General features: G+C 41.0%; 1 protein-coding gene across 2 annotated transcripts in view; it reads right to left on the reverse strand.

Moving 5' to 3' along the window:
- Positions 1 to 21,535, reverse strand: part of STAG1 (stromal antigen 1) — a 186,314-nt gene that overhangs the window by 103,794 nt on the left and 60,985 nt on the right. For both annotated transcript variants that reach the window (XM_054166324.1, XM_054166323.1), the window contains one exon: positions 10,459 to 10,555. In XM_054166324.1, coding sequence (XP_054022299.1) covers positions 10,459 to 10,555 — 97 coding nt within the window. The remainder of the gene's footprint in view (positions 1 to 10,458; positions 10,556 to 21,535) is intronic.

Below are 21,535 nucleotides of genomic sequence, written 5' to 3' on the forward strand. Positions count from 1 at the left end.
AGGCACTGAAATACCCAAGACCCAATGCTACAGGTGGAGAGTATGAATTCCAGTTGTTCTGAACTGAAATCTAAGCTCACTGAAAGAAGAGTGAAACTCTTGACTGCTCAGTTCTCAGTTGGTGACAGTTATCCAAGAACTAGGTTCATCTTTGCTAGGTGTTATCAGTTCCTTATCCAAACAAGTATACAAAGACTGCTGGCAAGATGGCTCACTCTTCCTGCAAGATCTGATAAACATTTTGTACAACTGCCTTTTCTTCCCTTGGAGGTACCCAAGAACATTCCACCATGCTTCTTGCTTGATGAAAACAAAAAAGAACTTTTGGTCACAGCGGTCTTCGCTGTAACGGTTTTGACTCCAGCACTGCCAGAAAATGCTGTAACTTCCTGCTAAAAGGAGCTGAAAAATGGAAGGGCTCAGCTGCTTAATGGTTCAGGTTAAGGATGACTGAGACACTACAATCAGATTGACATAAATAAGGAAGCAGGTACTAGTGTGAGCAGGAGTGTATCTGCACAACAGCCCCCTTTATCTTTTCCCAAAGTTAGATGTATCTTTGAAACTCAAGCTGCTCTTTTTATTCTATACCCAGCTAGCGCTGACTGCTTGCAGATTAAGAGAATATTGGATTTGTTTTAACCACTTTCTTTGTGCCAGAGAATAAGGCTTTTTCATTAGGATGTGACCTTTTTAATCATCCTTGTCTTCTTCTCTTCAAAAGTAATTACTGAACTACACACTAGCATTGCACTTAATAAATCTATGGCTTCCTTAATGCAAAGGAGAGAGAATCATAATTACAGGTTTGCTGAGAGAAATGCCATGGTTTGAATTTAATTCCTGTCCTTGGTTTGGAAAAAGTCTGACTCAACCTTCCATAGAATTTGCATCTTTGGAAAGCCTGGAGACCTGAGGACGTTTCCTATTTGCAATCCAGTAAAAACATGCTAAGATCTAGTGGGATTTGACTGCTTTTTATAATCAGTTCTTGTCCTTGCAGAAAGTACCATCTATGTCATCTAAGAAAATAAATAAATTAAGAAATCAAGCAATGCATAACACATAAGTAGAGGCGAACTCATGGACAGGCTCACAAGTCATAGAGCAACAATGTCAAAACCAAAAATTCAAACTAATGTTTTTTGTTGTCTGCTTAGTACAGAGGTGCCCCCCCTGTAATATATCTGTACTCTACAGAGAACAAACTCCATATAACTGAAGGAAATTACAAAATTCTGGTTAGTAAGACAGCAGCTACTCTGAATCATTAACAGCAAATGGGATTTATTGCTTTTCTCTTTAAAAAGTTGTAGCATTAAAGCATCATCGATCTGAGAGAGGCTTCTGAAATAGTAACTCTTCAGTCACATGAGGAGTGCCATTTCCAAATCAATAGGTAATTAAATGAACAGAGTTGAAAACAAGTAGTAATATTTGAAAGCTTTACATGATTTACCTTCAATGAACAGTGCCAAAAGGGAATTTTCAAGCTATGAATTTACTAAGCAGTGCACAGGAGTAGAACATGGACTTTGTTCCACGCTCACAAGGAGTGCTTTCATTTTCAGTAGAGATTTGTACTACCCAAAACTGGCAGTGCAGAACTTGCACTTAAACTACCATTTCCAAGGTAATTTGGTTTTCCTTACATTATACATTTCCTATGAAACACTCTAGTATCTCAAGTTCTGTCAATTAATTCAATACACACATTTTACATTACTGGAAAGTTTATAGTAATTAAATCAGTCACTTGCTGATTTTAAGGTAGCTTATTTTTGGTCTGCTCTATTACTTGAAAAATGACTACTTTGATGTATTCAGCTAGCAAGTCATAAAGAAAAGGTTTGGTTTAAGTTACTGCTGCTCATGTAACCAATTCACAGGGTGAAATCCTGGACGGAAGTCAGACCTCAACAGGGCAGGTACTTCATTCACATTTTGAAACCACAGATCAGTATGCCCTTCAATCAAGTCTCCTGTACTGAAAGGTTAGCAAATCCCTGTGGGTTTTTTGCCCCCTAGTTCCTGAAACTAGTAGGATGTATCTTTTGAGAAAAGATGCCACTAGTTCACAAGAAGCTATAAAATGTGATGTACTATTTCAAGTATTTTTTACACTTCCTGATCTTTTTTCCCCCTTTTCTCCAAGGCTTCCCATCCCCAGAAGAGTTAGGGAGATGCAAATCTTTAAAGAACAAGAATACCAAAAATATTTACTAGCTATTTTTTCCATAGTCAAATCAGCTTTGAAGAGCTAAAGAATAGAAAACAAAACAAACCAAACAAACAACAAAATAGAAAACCATGAGGAAGAAAAAGTTCTTGAGATGAAAAGTACAGATAGCATTCGGTAGCAAACAGGAAGAAATAGTGTAAACCTTGTCGGTTTAAAAAAGATATCAGCAATGAAACCAAAGCTTTGGTTTCAATAATGTCACCAAACAGAAAACATTGCACTTCATAACCAAAAATTCTTTGGATCTAACCATAAAAATTAACCCTTCATTCAGAAAGTGAACTGGTGAAACATTTAATGCATGCCTGGTGATTTGATTTATCTTCCATCCGTTCAGTTTAATTTTCTAAGCTTTCAAGATAAACACACTGTACAAATGACCTCAAGGCTCAGAAACAAGAAGTACAAAGTTTACACTGGGCTCATCGCCACCAGGCATGAAATTAAAATGAAAATTAACTTATTTCCATCTTTCAGTCTTACTTCTCCATTTCTGCATGTGGTTAACAGCATTTTTTCACTGCATCACATAGTTGCTGATGGTGTGTTCATTTCTGTACACTACACATACAAACTATTCCACAAATTCTTGACATTATTATGACTTCAATCATGCATGAGTATCAGTTTTTAAAAACATGTATTAGCCCTTTGTAACTTCTTCCTGATATTCACAGACAAAAATGGGACTTTGTTGATGAAACAGGGAGAAAGCAAACTTCATACCCCTCATAAAAATACAACTTCCAATGCAATCAATAGCATAATTTTCTAGTTTGTTCAAAATATTAAATGTTTATGGGTTCTGTTTATCAACTTCTTAATAATAAATGAATTAATAAAGAGATAAAGTCAGCAACATTTCTCACTAGCAATTTGCAGTTCCTTATGAAAGGACCATTTGCAGGAAGTTGTATTTATCAAGTGGTCTTCTTTCTATGCTCAAAACCCTCCATCTGTATAGAGTGGTATTAGTCTGCTGATCACAAAACTAAACTGTGCACAAATAAATGACAGAACATTAATTTCTTTCAAACCATTACTCTGCTTACAATGGTATACATCTTATTAAACTATTATTAATCAGAGTAAATAACACTGTTTCCTAATTTCCTAAAGTTAATTTGCTTTCTGAAATCCCACCCAGCAGCAAAGCAAGCAGCTGCTTGTTCATTTCTTTTGCCAGACGTACCATGGCCACCTTACAGTGCATTTCCCTGGGTTTCACCTCCAATTTCCTTTGGCAAAACAGTGTGTCCTTAATTAAGAGCATAGCACATTAATAAAAATCAGAGCGAGCGCGCATCCTGCATTCAAGCAAGGTAAGTCACAACTCTTGCAGTTGTTGAATTCTTTGCACCATTAAACCACATAATTTTTCAGAGGACCTTAAGTAGAATAGGTGAGGGAAAACTAGATTCAAGGATCAAGCTCGAAGAGAGCATGGAGCCCCAAGTGTCTGATTCACAAGGAAAAATTCCATGAAGATGTCACTTCTGAATTTACACATTTCTCACTCAGAAAACAAACATGAGAGAAAGAAGGGGAGGAAGAATAGGAATGATTTCACAGTATACTCGAAAGTAGTCAAGTAGTTCTCTTCAGCTATGCTGAAAGACCTTTTTCCCCACAAAAGAAAGCTTCCCTGCTTACATGGACTTGATGGTTGGTTTGCTCTTCACAGCTTAAGGGGCTGTTTCAACCACTAATTACTTCTGGTTAGGAAAAAAATAAAATAAAATATTTATTCCACAAGCATGGCTCTCTGCCTTCCAAATGTAGGAAGGTCAGAGTGCTGGTGGGGTTTTCTGTTTGTTTTGTATCAATAACAGAAGGCAAAAGCAGTCAGCAGTGCAGATATCCAAGGCAGCTTGAAATTCATGGAGCTCCAGAAATGGAAACAGCCTGGTTGTCATAGCAGCGGAGCATGATACCTGAGCTAATTACTGAGTCTGAGAGGCAGAGCTAATTAGCCCAGATACAGCATCACACTGACACAGTTATAAATCCTTCTGGGACCTGGGCACACATATTGCTGATTAGACATTACGGCTTACTTGCTTTTTGCTTTCTGCTTTAGCTCAGAGATCTCAGCACCATGCCATGCTTTATGTAAGTGTTACACAAAAAAAGAAAAGAGGGGAAAAAAGCAGTAATATGTTCCTGCAAAGAAGGTGGTAGTGGAAAAGGGCTTTCAAAAAAACCTGAAGGAATTCTGCACACTGACTTGCTGTTCTTCTGCAAGAGGATGCCTGCATCCACAACAGCAGAGACCAAACAACAATATTTGAAATGTAAATCTCCATAGGATGGATACACTTCCACCCCCAGCCTAGTGGAATTTATTGGAAAAATTGATTCATCATTATGACAACCTAAATTCAAAAGTTGTCTGCTATCTAAAAATGCAAGATCCTAAAGTTAAGTTTCCAACAGAAGTAAGAAGATAAACACACCACCACCTGCTTTACAGATCATGAATACTGTGGGAAGGAAATACCTACTACCAAAACCCAAACCTGTTGGGTTTTTTTCCCCCCACAAGGACTGGCAATAGTATTTCTTTCCTGGTTTTCCAGGAAGAAAAAGGATTTTGAAACTTCACTTTTTCATCTTTTAAAGCTATGTGACAGAAGATCCTCCCTCCAGAAGAAGCAGTGCATTTCAGAAGGGCAGGAAACAAAAAGTGAGTAGATGGATTTACCAGTCCTTGTTAATCACTTTTCTGCCCCAGAAATACAATGTCCCACCATGGACATAGACTACACAAGCTGGGAAGGACAGCGATTCCTGTTGGTATTCTTGACACAGGAAAGATAAAGGAAAAGTCCTTTAAGAAAGTACTTTCACTTCTTTGTTATCAAAATCAGCAAAGGCAAGCAAACATACAGATTGAGCAGGTAAACCAGTGGAAAGACAGCATGCAAAGAGTAAAATTTTAACTTCTGTGAAATCTATCTGTTGAATGGAGAGGCTTTTGGTAGTTTGGTAGGACAAACTTCTAATTTATACCAAATGATGCTTTAAAACCCCAAGAAGATTACTCAAGTCATGCTAAAACCAGATCTTTCATATTTGAATGCACATTAGTACATGAACCAGAAGACATTGCATAGAAAGTTACTACTGATTAAACACACTCAGAAGAGTTGACAAAGGACAGATCTGATTGAAAATCTGGTTTAGATTTATTCAGTTGTAAGATCTTTCAAGTTCACATGCAAAATTCATTAATTTTACAGAGGTTTTATATTAATAATTTATATAACATGCCTGTTTATTCATATTTACAAGAGATAGTTTCTCATTTCAGGAACACCTCTAAGTGAAGCTGGAGGATGCCAGGAGGTTCATTGAAGTGTGTGCACAGCCCAAGAGAATGGGATGGACAAGTAAAAATCTCTGTTTCTCAAAACAGAAAGATATTTTTGTCAGGGTCAATACTGTTGCTAAATAAAACAGTTTGATGCTCAAAAAATTTCTAATCAAAGTCAGAAAATGGGCACAAGCTCCTTATCTGCTTAAAGCTTTTGAAGGAAATGTCAACCAAATGTATCGTACATACACTTCAGTATCTAATAATTCTAAGCACTGTGAAAATGGTGGATTTCTAAACCTAGCATCACTTGCAAACTTTCTTGAGGAATCTCCTTCTAAGCCAGCAAAGACACAAGGGTTACAGACGGATTAGCAACCACAGAAGCACCTGAGAACAGTCAGGTAGGAATCAGGATTTCTCCCTGCAAAAGGATGGGAGGACTGTCAGATCAGCTGAAGTGCATCTACAAGAATACATGCAGCACGGAAGACAAACAGGAGGAGCTGGAAGCCATTGCATGTCAGCAAAACTACGACCTAGTGGCCATCACGAAAACGTGGTGGGATGTCTCACATGGCTGAAGTGCCACAATCAATGGCTACAAACTCTTCAGAATGGGCTGCCCGGGGAGGTGGTGGAGTCACCATCATTGGAGGTGTTCAGAAGGAGACTTGATAGGGTGCTTGGTGCCATGGTTTAGTTGATTAGGTGGCTTGGATTAGTTGATAGGTTGGACGCGATGATCTTGAAGGTCTCTTCCAACCTGGTTTATTCTATTCTATTCTATCTACTTAGAAGGGACGGGCAATGTGGTGAGGGGGCCCTGTATATCAGGGTGTTTTGACTCTACTGACATTAATAATAGTGACAACAGAGCTGAGTATTTATAGGTACCATGGGGAAGGTCAACAAGGCTCCCTGGTAGGAGTCTGTTACAGTCCATCCAATCAGGACAAAGAGATAGGTAAAATATTCTTTAGTCATCTGAGAGAAGTCTAACAATCACTGGCCCTTGTTCTCATGGTGGACTTCAACTTCCCTGATTTCTGATGGAAATACAATAGAGCAAAGAGGGAGCAGTACTATGGCTTCCTAGTGTGTGGAAATTCAACAGGCTTCAGATGTTAACAAGAATGAGAAGGACTTCTACAAATACATCAGCAACAAAAGGAGGAGGACTGAGGAGAATCTCTCTCCTTTACTGGATGCAGGGGGGAATGGAGTGATCAAGTATGAGGAAAAGGCTGAGGTTCTCATTATCTTCTTTGCCTCCATCTTTACTAGTGAGACCAGTTGTTTTCTGGATATCCATCCCCCTGAGCTGGAAGATAGGGAAGGGGAGCAGAATGAAGCCCCCATAACAAGAGATTATTAGTGACTTGCTGCACCATTTAGACACACACAACTCTAGGGGGCTGGATGGCATCCACCTAAGTGTATTGAGGGAGCTGGCTGAAGTGATCACCAAGCCACTTCCATCCTGGGCTCACAAAGCAGTCCTGGCTAACCGGGGAAGTCCCAGCTGACTGGAGACTGGCAAATGTGATGCACATCTACAAGAAGGACTGTAAGGAGGATCCAGGAAACTACAGACCTGTCAGTCTAACCTCAATGCTGGGGACAGTAACAGAGCTGATCATCTTGAGTGCCATTACGCAGCATATACAGGGCAACCAGGTGATCAGGCCCAGTTAGCATGGGTTCATGAAGGGCAGGGTCCTGCTTGACATACCTGATCTCATATGAAAAGATGACCTGCTTCGTGGATCTGGGAAAGGCTGTGGATGCTGTTTATCTGGACTTTAGTAAGGCATTTGACATTGCTTCCAACAGCAGCCTCCTATAGAAACTGGCTACTTATGGATTGGATGGGTGGATGTTTCATTGAGGGGAGGAAGGCTCTGCAGAGGCACCTGGACAGGCTGGATCAGTGGGCCGAGACCAACCCTATGAGGCTCAAAGCAACGTGTGGGTCCTGCACTTGGGTCACAACAACCTCATGAACACTCCAGGCTTGGGGCAGACTAGTTGGAAAGCTGCTCAGCAGAGAAAGACCTGAGGGTGCTGTGATTATTCCCCTGTACTCAGCACTGGCGAGGCCACACCTTGAGTACTGGGTTCAGTTTTGGAGCCCTTACTACGAGAAAGACATTGAGGTGCTGAAGCACATTCAGAGAAGGACAACAAAGCTGGTGAAGGGTCCGGAGAACAGGTCTGGTGAGGAGCAGCTGAGGGAACTGGGGTTGTTTAGTTTGGAGAAAAGGAGGCTGACAGGAGACCCTCTTGATCTCTACAACTACCTGAAGTGAGGGTGGAACAAGGTATGGCTTGGTCTGTTCTCCCTAGTAACAAGCGATAGGATGAGAGGAAATGGCCTGAAGTTGCACCAGGGTGGGTTTAGGTTGGATATTAGAAAAAACTTCTCCCCTGAAAGCATTCTCAAACACAGACTCCCCATGGAAGTGGTTGAATCCCCATCCCTGGAGCTGTTTAGAAGAGACAGAGATGTGGTGCTGAAGGACATGATTTAGCACCAGACTTGGTAGAGACAGATAATGACTGGACTTGATCTTGAAGGTCTTTTCCAACTGAAATGGTATCATGAGTCTATGATAACAAATATGCAAATATGTATTATCAGTAAGCATTTATATCCAACAGGGAAAGAAGACTGGGGAAAGACTGGGGAATCTAAGATGATGTAATGGAGCAAACTAAAAAGAATATAAATAAGGAATATTGAGTAAGGTAAAGTAGCCATTGAGATTCAGGAGGAGCTGCTGTTTGTCAGAAATGGAAATAAACAAGGGTGTTGACAAGGGAGAATAAAAATGTCATAGTAGAACATAAAATCTTTCCATGAAAGAGACACTTCATCTTCCTCACAAGATACAGAACACCCCCAGATTTCCAGACCTCACTTCCATTAAGGACAGCTTACCCTAAGTGGACTATCTGCAAAATCCAGTCTCTTCTGATAAAGTTTTCACTTATTCTAAAAAACAGGCATGTTACTGGAAATTAACCCTGGTTTACATCTGTTACTGTAAAAATTTCAACATAGAAATAAATCTTCCACATGCATACTAAGCTCAGGGGACAAGTCATTTTTGCTTTCTTTCTCCTTTAATTGCTGTTGGGGACCAGAAGGTCACTAAAGCAAGCTCAGCAGAGAGACATCAGTACAGAGTACTGAAAATGGACAGAAAGTCACCATGTAAAAAAACAGTAAGTAAACGACATCAGCCACTTGAAGTGTGGCTGCTTCACAGCCAACAACGGAAAGCCTTTCTGGGAAGCAATTGATCCAGAAGCATATGGTTGACAGTAGGCACTCAGCCTGAACCAGGCAGTTACAAGAGGTTTAAAAAATATGCATCTTCTGAGATTATTAGAGTGCAAGGAGAAAGAAAGGAAGTAGGAACCGGAGAGCAGCAGGGGAATAAGGTATTTATGAGACTGCTCCACCAGAAACTTGAATCAACAAGCATAAAAACATATGGTCAAGGGTTTAATGCTGCCCAACTTCTTAGAAAGAAACTTGTGTGGTGGGGTTTTTTTCACATACACCTTTAGGAAGAGTGTTTAAAAAAGCAAACAGAATACAACTGCTTTCATATAAGCTGCCAAACAAGTCTGAAAAATATTTTAGGGAATTTGCTGGAACAGTACAGACAGGCTTGTACTCTAAAGCCCAAGCTTCAGCCCTTTCACAGAATGCTTCTAGAGCTTCAGCTTTTCCTTCCATCTACAAAATAAGTTTATTTCCTTAAGCTATGAAAAAAGTTTGCTGAAGCTGCTGATCAGTTCCTATTTCTTTTCTCCTATGCTTTTAACTGTACTTGTGACTTCACCTTGTACTTAAGAAGGAAGGGAATTCTACCCAGACCATTACATCTTTGAAGGCATATTTGCCTATCAGCTACAAAATGAAGAAAGAATTTCTGAATTGTGGATTATTTTCAACTCTGCTCAAAACAAATTAGTGGAAGCATCAGGCAAGACTAAATAGTTTGGTTCTGGGTGCTACAGGTAGAGGACAGCTTGATCATGCTGTCTTTTTGAGGCCGAGTTAACTGAAGAAAGACATCCCATGAAAAATTCATTAGAAGGTACAGTGTGGCAACAGAACACTAGAAAGAATAGAATAGAATAAACCAGGTTGGAAGAGACCTTCAAGATCATCGCGTCCAACCTACCACCCAACCCACCTAATCAACTAAACCATGCAACCAAGCACCCTATCAAGTCTCCTCCTGAACACCTCCAATGACTGTGACTCCACCACCTCCCCGGGCAGCCCATTCCAATGGGCAGCACGACTGCTGCACGTCTGGTAATGGAGACAGTTTAAACAGGGTATAAAAGAAAGGCCACTTGCTGCCGACTTGGTAAGTATTATGGAAGAAGAAATAAGATTGGTGCTTCATCTAGAAGAAATCTTTCTTGCTTATCAAAGTCAAGTGAAGTCTGACTCCCTCCTCTTCAGTTTAAAGCCCCATCATTTTCCTGAAAAGAAAGCAAAAATAGCAACGTTAAAGTAAAGCCACACCTACTAATTTTCATAATAAACAAATTAAGGAGGAAACAGAAAGGGGAAGTACAGATATGCCTACCTTGGCGAACAGATCTTTTGTCTCCTTTTGCTTATGAGTGGAGTGGCTCTGTGAGGATTTGTACACTTTAAGATGATGACAGGAAAGTGAGAAAAATAAAGGGTAGGCCTTTGACAAACAAGCTTTAAATAAAATTATTCTTGAAGGCAGACAGTATTTCTGTATAAACCATGCATACAAGGAATACCAATCCAAGTTTCTCCCACACCTTTCCCAGCACTAATGCACATTTGTATGGCTGTCAGATTTATTCTGTACGACTTGTTCCCAACATTCTGTACCTCGACATCCTGAACACTGGATAAAGAAGTTGATTAAATCCAGAAGTGCTATGTCCCTGTCTTGTTTATATGATTCAATCCAGTCGTCCACCACAGACTGTCAAGAAAAAAAGAATACTTATCAGACTCTTTAAAAGTGTTTTATTAAAGGCAAATTACTCATTATTTTCAGAATATGCTTTTATAAGGGAGCATTTATTTTGCATAATTATACATGTGTACAAATTCAAACATCTATACACCTTCTTTCAGGGTGGAGACAGAACAAATCTTGCTAGAGAACTACACACGTTATTTTCTGGTATGATAATTGTATAAACACAAGTTCAAAATTAAATTGCTAACTCCTCAGAACTCTACTTGCAGTATTGATCTACTTTCAAAACTGTGTTGGAAAAAAAACACCCTAAATCCTGTGATTTTGTTCAGAATGACCAACATATAGTCCCAGAAAACTGAGGAGTACAAACACTTGGGGATTAAAACTGAATTTATATTGCATAGTGACCATCTCGGTATTCGCAGCGGCTGAAGTAGCCTATCGGTCATTCAGAAACCCTGCACACAGTTCAGGAAGACAGAACGCAAAGATGAATATTTGGTGAGCAGAGCTAACACACAGCAGCTGGTCTTACAGCATTTGGGAGTCAGTAAGACACCTGCATGACAGGTATGAAGCTGAGTCCCAGTTTCAAACTGCACTCAGAACTGCAAGTAGCCAGGAGATAGTTTTATAATTACCACTATGCAGGCGTAGCAGAGTCATTACTATGAATAAGAGCAGGGAGAAGGACAGAAAGCTCACAGCTGCCAAAAATATTCATCATGTATCACACATAAATCTCTGGGGGAAGAAAATGTGCTTCAGGACCTCGATGAGAAAGGGCACTAAAGAAACTTTGCCAGTCAGCACAGAAGTGCAATCACAGCATCACAAAGAGTCAATGGCAGATATACATCAGCTGAAAGGAATGTGGCAAAGCTCTTGCTGCTTCCCATACAGATACTTTACAGTTCTGATTACAGAACCCTACCAGAGCTGCAGACCCACAGTTTTGAAAACTCCAGATGTAGGTACAGTAATGAGGACAAAGCAAACAAACTCACTCTGGAAACGTGTAACAACTGTTCTAGAACAGCAAGAGGGCCGTGTTGAGTTCCTTCCTTAGCCTGCATCATGCTGAAGGAAGACAAGCACGGCTTCCTTTCACATCTCTAAGATACAGTATTCCAAGTTCCTCATTAAATATATCAAATTCTTTCAAATGTAACCAAATACTGCATTTTACTTATTTACCAGGAAAAAAAAATTCAAAACCTTTACCGTTCCATACGTGAGGCAGCATTCATTAGGGGAAGCTTGACTAAGCTATCGAAGCCCACCTTGCAAATGGCTTCTTTTATTTTGGAGGGTTCAGGTTTACAATCAATTTCTAAAAAATTCATTTTAAAAATCCTACACTGACCACCCCCCCCACCATCACCACCATACAACCAGCTTCCAACCATGCTGAAAAAGAATGAGTAGGAAAGCCAAAATCCAAACCATTCAACTTCCTAGGAAAAACTGGGCTCTCGATAAAATAGTAGACATCAGAATAGGATCCTGAAAAATCCCTCTGTAGTTTCTATCTTACTCAAGTCCAAACTCAAGTGGGATTTTAGGAAGTGTTTGAGAAAAAGGAAGCAGCAAACCAATTGTGCAGGCACTAGAGAGAGACATTCTCAACCCTGTGAACCAAACCAAAACATTCCTTGTTTAACACAATGGATTCATTCTTAATCCAAGACAGGATGAGACTATTGGTAGTACCATAGTATGCAAGAACCATCATGAACCTCTGAACATTTGCCAGGAAGCTATGTTTTCACATGTTTTATCTACCAATACACACACACATACATGCCCAGGAGAAGCAGTCTTAGGAAGAAGTCCATCATGCTTACTTAGAAGAAATGAGAAAGGTAGTCTTGGCCTCTAATAAATTTTCATAGAAGTTGAGGAAATATGAAGCAGCAGCACAAAATCAGTTATCTAGAATGCTTCACTCATTTCATCATGAATTTAGGCCTGTTTCTCCAAGTATCACTTCAATCAATTAGCAGAATTCTCTAGGGCACGTAAAACCAAATGCAAAAATTATTTACTAAATGAAACACTGACAATGCTTAATGGCCAGACTGCTAGTATACTGCTAATTTAAAAGATTTGTTTGAACAGCTCTATCACCACAGATAGCAAAACAACATGCAATTGCCAGCAGCTGTTTTTTTCACCGAGGAAAACAGCAGCTGTGCTGGGCCAGACCACAGGTTCATTTACCCAAGGCTTATACCTGTAGGGAAAACCATAAGAAAAGGAAAAAAATACATACTGATATTTCTAAGTTATTCTCCCAGACCCTTAAAACCCTAGAAGTATTTCTCCCTTCATGATTATGTCCTGTCTAAATCAAGAAGTTTGATACCTGCGTTATCTTGGAGCAATGTATTCAGTATTCAGTATTCAGTATCACTGAGGTTGGAAGAGACCTCAAAGATCATGTCTCAAGGGTTAATTATTCACTGCAAAAATAGAAACTTTTTTTTATTCAAACTTGCCAATTGCTAGATCTATTTGATGTGACCTAGTTCCTATGGAAGAAGAGAAAACAAACCTCAAGTCCGTATCTGTGTTTCCATACTACAGTCTGGTCACCTCTTTCCAGGCAGAACGATCCCACTTTGCACCGTGTGGTTTGCAAAGAAATACTTCTATGTACTTACCTCTGCTCACTCTCATCACATCTCTCTTAATGGTTTCTGAAGCCAAGTATATTATTCTTTGAACCCAGGGAATTTCAGATACTTTTCCTGAGTGTTAATAACTAGTTTACCAGCATCTGTGCATTGTCAACAGCCTAGCCTCACATAAAACATTCCCTATGGAAGAGATTACTTTTCACAGTCATTCCTACTCCTGTTTCTTGCTACAACATCCTGCTCCCTCAGCTCTACCACCACAACTAGCTCTGGACTGTGCTATAAATACTGCCAGTGAAGCCACCTGAGGAAAAAAAAAAAAGAGGGGAGGGAACAAAGGGGAGAAACTTAGATGAATATCTTCCAATTTTGTTTCTGGTTTTATTAAGTGATTACTTGGGTTTTTCAGCATTACCCTCAAACCCATAGCATCAGTGCTCCTCATCTCCCTTCTGACACTTTTTGTCTCTTCATAGAAAATGTGGGCACGAAGGTACTACTCAGCTCTATCTGGCATAGAACTTGCATTTTTAACCCAGAACCGTAACAAAAAATGAAGACAAGCAGCTGATAACAAGATCAATGGACCAGACTTAGGACAATGCAGAGTCTTTCATGGCAGCAGTAGATAAAGACAAAACAAAATCAGAGTGAAGGCTCAGAGCAGGGACAGCAGGCAAATGTTGCCCCTGTGCTGTCTGAGCTAGCAGAGGACTTACAAAGCTTTAACTAAAATTGGATTAATTTTACCCAATTTTGCATGCACAACCCCTGCAGTCACTCCCTTTGCACTCAACACAGCAGGTATGTGTGCACACACATACACAGGCAACACTCAGTGGAGCTGTCAGCCTAATTCACCTCTCCAAAGCAGATATTCAGGAGCTCCTGTTTAAAAATGCTCCTGATTACACTAAGTAGATCTCCACTGACTGTCTGAGGAGCTTTGGGTGACAAGTCACCTACAGGTACTTGACCTGTCAGCATCAGTGAAGTCAAAGGTGCTGTGTTCACTAAGCCCCAAAAAGGTGAGTGCTATTTTCAGTGTATCAGAATCAAAATACCACCTACAGATCTGCACCATCCCACCCCTGCTGCATATTTGGCATGTTTGTTGGTAATTTTCTTTAGGGATTACAGTTTCAGGCAACAGGAGATAATGAAGCCAAACTACATACGCCACAACAGTTGGAACTTAATCAAACTGTTGACTTTTGATGTAACAGAAAGGGCTAGAAAAATGAAAACACTGAGAAAAAAAAAACCACCAAACCAACCCAACATTATACATCTCAGACCTAAAATAGAGACAAAGATCAACTGAATCAAGAAAAGTCAGCAGTAATCCAAATACTAGGAAAAAGATCAGATAGAAGCAACAAATAGATCAAACAAGAGGCAACAGAGTAGCAAATGGTGACACAAACAATAGCTGCCAGAAAATGAATTAGTCAAGCAGAGAGAGACAGATTCCTACTGAAAACAAGGACTTCTAACCAACAGTCCACAGGTCACACCAACCCCGCTGGTAGATTTAATCTTATCAGCAGCCTCCATCCAGTCATCCTGTTTCAAGAGCTTCTCAAACATAGGCAAAGAGCAAACTCAGGGAAAAATCCGTATTTGGTCACCATCTTGCCCTTGCCTCCTCCCTGTCATTCATCCCAAAACACAGAATGGGTACTGCAGCCATGGCCCATGCGGTGAGGAGGGAAGCACCAGTCAGCTCTCTGCACGGAAGGTAGCTACAAGCAGGCTCCAGCCACCAGAACTCATCCCCAAGTGCGTTTTTGCCTACTTCTGCAAAGTACTTATGAAGATGGAAGGAATAGATTGCATGAGTTATTCTGGTGGGACCCATCTGCTTCCAAATGTTTTTACCTTCACATGTAATAGAGAGCTTGGATTCACCACACAGAAATGTGCACTTGCATGCTGTGCATGAGATACAAGATAAATTCAGCATTCCTGGGAAGCACAACATGCAAGAAATCCATGCTTTTGAGATTCACCAAATTCAAGGAAAAGGCTCCCCTGACAACAGAGTATGAAGAACAACTGAGAAACTACACAAAACCCTGGACCTTCACATCTTTACTGCCAGATTGGAGTGAGGCAGTGAGTATTTATTAATGGCTCAATTACAGCAATAAAACCTCAAGATTACTCCAGTAATACCCACATAGACCCCCTTTCACTCCCTGTCAGAAAACAGCTATGCTTGTACATACACACACACCTATATAGATAGGTGTGTGTGTGCATATAGATTTGTACACATAAAAGCACTGCAGCTCTGGTCAGTTGGTGTAACAAAGCCATAAAAGTACATGTTACAAAAATGAGACTCATACTATTTGTATTCCATCCCCCCCCCCCAATCTAAAAATGCTTCTATTCTTAAGAAAATTGAATGAAAAATGTCAAGGTTTTCTGCAAACAGCAGATGATGCACAGTACAAATACATGAGCACCACAGAGACTTTGAAAAGCCTGTAACAGCTTTCAGGAGAATCTTGCAAAAATTAACTCTTTGGTGGATCTCTGTTAAAAGCTACCATGCAGCATAACTTGACAAATATAGACTCATGTAATTATTATGGTTGGAAAGGACCTTTAAGATGATTTGAGTACAACTAGTATCTAATCCCACCACGTCTAGTGCTAAACCATGACCCTCAACACATCTCTGCCTCCTTTAAGCACCTCCAGGGATGGGGATTCAACCACTTCCATAGGGAACCTGTTCCAGCCTATGAGAACCCTTTCAGAGAGTAAGTTTCTTCTAAGAGCAACCTAAACCTCCCCTGCTGCAATTTGGGGCCACTTCCTCTCATCCTTTCCCTTGTTACTAGAGAGAGGAAACCAACCCCCACTTTACTTCAACCTCCTTTCAGAGGGTTGCAGAGAGCAAGAAGGTCACCCCTCAGTTATTCAAATATGCCAAACAAGCAACCCTACAGAAACTTAAAGAAAGACAAGCACGTAGCAGAATAGATCCATGGTCTGAGTAAACAACTTAAAATCAATCATGGAGACTTGCAGATATTGAGCTTTATGTCTCAAAGTCTGCTAAAAGATAAATAGGAACATTTTATAGTATTATGAAGAAACAGCAGCTCAAATTGCCAGTAAAATCCAAAGTCTGAGGCAATGAATGAAATAATGAAGCTGGTTAGCTTATTACCTCCTGGAGGCTTCACAGCTGCGAATCCATTTCATATTCCTTCAGTGCAGGAACATTAGGAGCATTAACTGCTGGAGGAACCACAGGGACTAACTCCGGAGGCTACCTTGCCAATTTGTGTAAATTAGCACAGTCCCACTAAATATTAATGAAAGTTGATTTTGAAAAAAACCCCACTATTTCCCAATTCAAATTAAGTAACAATTTGGCAGCAGCAGTGCTACCAACAAATTAAAACCAAACGGCACTATATATGAAGAGCACATACAAGGATAAGATCTGAGTCAACTGTACACCAAGGCAAATCAAGTCTCAAGGAGATTTCAATTAGGATTGTATTAGGAAGAAATTCTTTACAGTCAGAGTGATGAGACACTGGAACAGGTTGCCCAGGGAGGCTGTGGATGACCCCTCCCTGGAGGTGTTCAGACCCAGGTTGTATGAAACCATGAGCAATCCGGTCAGATCGAAGGTGCCCCTGCTCATGGTAGGTGGCTTGGAACTAGATGTTCTTTAAGGTCCCTTCCAACCTATGCATAAATAAACTGCCATTTCATGCAACTGGCTGGAGACACACTTTATTCACAGTGAATATGACAGACCAAAAATTGACTCTAGAATGGGTGTGCAGTGTGTTTACATTAAAGGTTGGGGGGGGGTGTTGGGGGAACCAAATTGAATACTAACGTCTTCTGCCAACAAAACCCGTGGTACTCAAATGAAATTTGAAGATTTATTAAAACAAAAGAGTAGAATTAAGGATTTCAATTACCTGTATAAAGAGCCACCTGAAGAGATGATAAAAGCTAGAAATGCTTTAACTGGCAGCGAGAACAATTTATGGTACACTAAAAATAACATATGTAAGAAAGGCAAGTAGTCAAAGACTATAATGCTGTGTAAAAGGTTCTCTCAAGTAAATCTGTGCAGGTTTTGTTTTAAAAAGAATAAAAGTCTTTCAAGACTAAATTTTGTGGAGAATGGAGTAGTTACAGAGTTACTGCAGAGAAACTCATTCTTAACATATGGTAGTACATGCAATTTAAAATAATGCATTAGACATCGATGTGAGTTGCACTCCAACTTGCAGGCACTAAGGTCTAACAAACACCCACTGAAAACCCTAATACAAGGTTAATTAAGAAAAAGGACTGTAGATTGAGAAACTGCAATTTATTCCTTTTCCTCTAAAGACAGCAATTTTAAATTATGGAAGAGTTCACATTGTGCTAATACAAAATCACAGGACACCAGAATGGTAGGTGCTAGAAGGGACCTCTGGAGATATAGAATACATAGAATATACATAGAATAAACCATGTTGGAAGAGACCTTCAAGATCATCGCGTCCAACCCATCAACCAATCCAACACCACCCAAACAACTAACCCACGGCACCAAGCACCCCGTCAAGTCTTCTCCTGAAAACCTCCAGTGATGGCGACTCCACCACCTCCCCAGGCAGCCCATTCCAATGGGCAATCACTCTCTCTGTATAGAACTTTTGCCTAACATCCAGCCTGAACCTCCCCTGGCGCAGCCTGAGACTGTGTCCTCTTGTTCTGGTACTGGCTGCCTGGGAGAAGAGACCAACATCCGTCTGTCTACAACCTCCCTTCAGGTAGTTGTAGAGAGTGATAAGGTCACCCCTGAGTCTCCTCTTCTCCAGGCTAAGCAACCCCAGCTCCCTCAGCCTCTCCTCGTAGGGCTTATGTTCCAAACCCCTCACCAACTTTGTTGCTCTTCTCTGGACTCGTTCCAGCAAGTCAACCTCCTTCCTAAACTGAGGGGCCCAGAACTGGACACAGGACTCGAGGTGTGGCCTAACCAGTGCAGTGTACAGGGGCAGAATGACCTCCCTGCTCCTGCTGGCCACACTGTTCCTGATGCAGGCCAGGATGCCATTGGCCCTCTTAGCTGCCTGGGCACACTGCAGGCTCATGTTCAGTCTACCATCAACCAGCACCCCCAGGTCCCTCTCAGCCTGGCTGCTCTCCAGCCACTCTGACCCCAGCTTGTAGCTCTGCATGGGGTTGTTGTGGCCAATGTGCAGAACCCGGCACTTGGATGTGTTCAATCTCATGCCATTGGACTCTGCCCATCTGTCCAGCCTGTCGAGGTCCCTCTGCAGAGCCTCTCTACCCTCCAGCAGATCAACTCCTGCCCCCAGCTTGGTGTCCAAATCCCATGCTAAATCATCTCCACTTATAGAAGACTGCACTTCTGATGGTGTTGGAACACTGAAGCAAGATTCCCACAGAGGCTGTGGAGTCTCCTCTAGACACTTTCCAAACCCACTTGGACATGTTCCTGTATGATTGACTCTGGGAGCGATCCTGCTGCAGCGGGGGCGGGGTGGACTACATCTTCAGGGGTCTCTTCCAACCCCTACCATTCTGTAATGCTGTGACACTGATGTTCTGGAGGAGGCACAAATCCCCCTGTGCACAGAAGAAAGCAGAACTCTTCTCTGCTTCATTCGACCAACACAGAAGTACAAACTTAATTACAGCTAATTGGTCATAATTTACCTAGGAGAAAGTTTCAGACTGAGGCCTAAACAATATTTGAGATTATCACATGCTCTTTATTTCACTGCTGGCCAAATGCCTGGGTCAGAGACCTGCAGAAGTGCGTGCGAATATCTGAGCTGCAAGTCAGTCTCTGATGGGCCTGTTGGGGGTCACCTGGAGAAGTGGAGGTTCACCAATACCCTCCAGCCCCATCAGTGCAAACTCAGGCAGCTTAGCACATAAGAAACAGTGCTATAGTCCCTTCTGTCTAGCGGGGTTTAGTGTGGGGAATACAGTGGAGATAGCTGTCTCCATAAAACCACTCAAGGGAAAAAGAGACAAATGACAAAAAGCAAAAGAGTATCATGCTTGCCTCAGAAGAAAAAAAAAATGAAGAGCCTAAAAAAATGCTGTATGAATAGTCTTACTGGACTGACAAAATGCACCTGCAGAAAACAGGAGCAGCAGGTCCTATCACACTCTGCACAGAGAGCTGCTGACAAAAACTTCTGAAGTAACTAACTGTGCAAAAGGTTACATAGTACATTAAAAAGCAGTGACAACAATCTGATACCAGCTTCACATGGGTATCAAATTGATTTCTAGAGCTCAGATGAGACTCAACATGGACACAACTACCGCTTCATAGAAAGGAAGAGATTTGTATGCAAAGAGCAGCTCTGAAGTGTATTTGAGATACAAAATATTAACCTGTTTCCCTAGGAGAACCACACAGCAGAAAGCCTGAAGAGAAGCAAAAAATGAATCCTGCTGTGAGAACCTAAATAGGGTACAAACTTAAAAGAGATGAGAATTGAATTCAGCTACAGACTTCCATGAGTTGGCAACACAAAGTCAGAAAAATCTAACTAAAATAAACCCTGAGAGCAGACTGCAGGAGCAGACAGATCAGAAGTGAAAGAACACCACTCTCATGTTATCTCAAAATATATTAATTAAATTTGTCTGGGTTTTCATTGCTGGAAGCAAACCTTAAAAGTGCTATGGAAAAATGTAGGTTGATATTACAAGGAAAGAACTAAATATTGAGAAATAATAGGTTGTAGCAAACACAAATATATGGCACTTGCCTGAAAATTTGCAATACTGACAAAATGGCTAAAATTGGCCACGAAAAAAAAATCTGCATTGACATTGTGAAAAAAAAATTGCCAAGGATTCACAATTGTTCCATCAAAATCCCTAGGCTAGTAAGAAAAATGAAACATAGAAAAACATTTGTAAGCATGGTTTACAGAACCTCAGCTTCACATGAGATTATTGTCCAGAAGTGCGAGTTAAGAAATATTACATCATACTTTAATTGCATCTGGGGTTTCTTCCCTCCTCCCCCCCCCCCTTTTTTTTCCCACCTTTGGAATTTTTTTACAATACATACAGAATATATACACATACATACACTATTAACCAGGTTGGAAAAGACCTCTGAAATCATCAAGTCCAACCCATCATCCAACACTATCTGAACAACTAAACCATGGCACTAAGTGCCCCATCCAGACTCTTTTTACACACTTCCAGTGACGGTGACTCCACCACCTCCCAGGGCAGCCCATTCCAATGGCCAATCACTCTTTCTGTGAAGAATTTCTTCCTAACATCCAGCCTGAACTCAGCCTGGCTCAGCTTGAGACTGTGTCCTCTTGTTCTGGTGCTGGTTGCCTGGGAGAAGAGACCAACCCCCACCTGTCTACAACCTCCCTTCAGGTAGTTGTAGATGGCAGTAAGGTCTCCCCTGAGCCTCCTCTTCTCCAGGCTAAGCAACCCCAGCTCACTCAGCCTCTCCTCATGGGGCTTATGCTCCAAACCCCTCACCAGCTTTGCTGCCCTTCTCTGGAATGGTCAAGTATTCAAAGGTGCACAAGTGACATACAGTCTTGAAATTATGGCTCAGGTCAATTACACCCATTTGCATCCCAGGCCTTCAAACTTGCCTTACTCCTTTACGATTTGCTTATCATTTCTCCACTGCTTAAAATGTGCTCTTTCTCAACACATGTAGACTGGGCATGTTCTAAGCATGCATGTGCATGTGCAACTACACAGACACACACCCATCTATATATGCATATACAGGTAATGAAGTTAAAAGTCACAGTATCACAGTATAACTAAGGTTGGAAGAGATCCCAAGGATCAAGTCCAACCTGTCCCAACAGACCTCACAACTAGACCATGGCACCAAGTGCCACGTCCAATCTCCCCTTGAACACCTCCAGGGACGGTGACTCCACCACCTCCCTGGGCAGCCCATTCCAATGACGAACGACTCGCTCAGTGAAGAACTTTTTCCTCACCTCGAGTCTAAATCTCCCCTGGCACAGCTTGAGACTGTCTTTTCCAAACCATATGATTCTGATGCAATGATTTTATTCTATCAATCTTAAAACAGGTGTATTAAAGTCAATTCCACAATAAACACAGTCACCAAATAGCAATCACCCAACTCCTTTTCATCTGGCTCCTGCAAGTATCAGTAACTCTAAGACAAACATACTACAAAAAGCATATTGTGTGTTCTGTATCACAGTAAAACCAGAAAATAGACTCCAGATGTTCCCTCAAATCCTGCCAAAAAAGAAATCTGAAAAAGTGTTGAAAATCAAGTTGGAAG

Source organism: Dryobates pubescens, chromosome 13, assembly GCF_014839835.1.
Source record: "Dryobates pubescens isolate bDryPub1 chromosome 13, bDryPub1.pri, whole genome shotgun sequence".
Classification (NCBI taxonomy): domain Eukaryota; kingdom Metazoa; phylum Chordata; class Aves; order Piciformes; family Picidae; genus Dryobates; species Dryobates pubescens.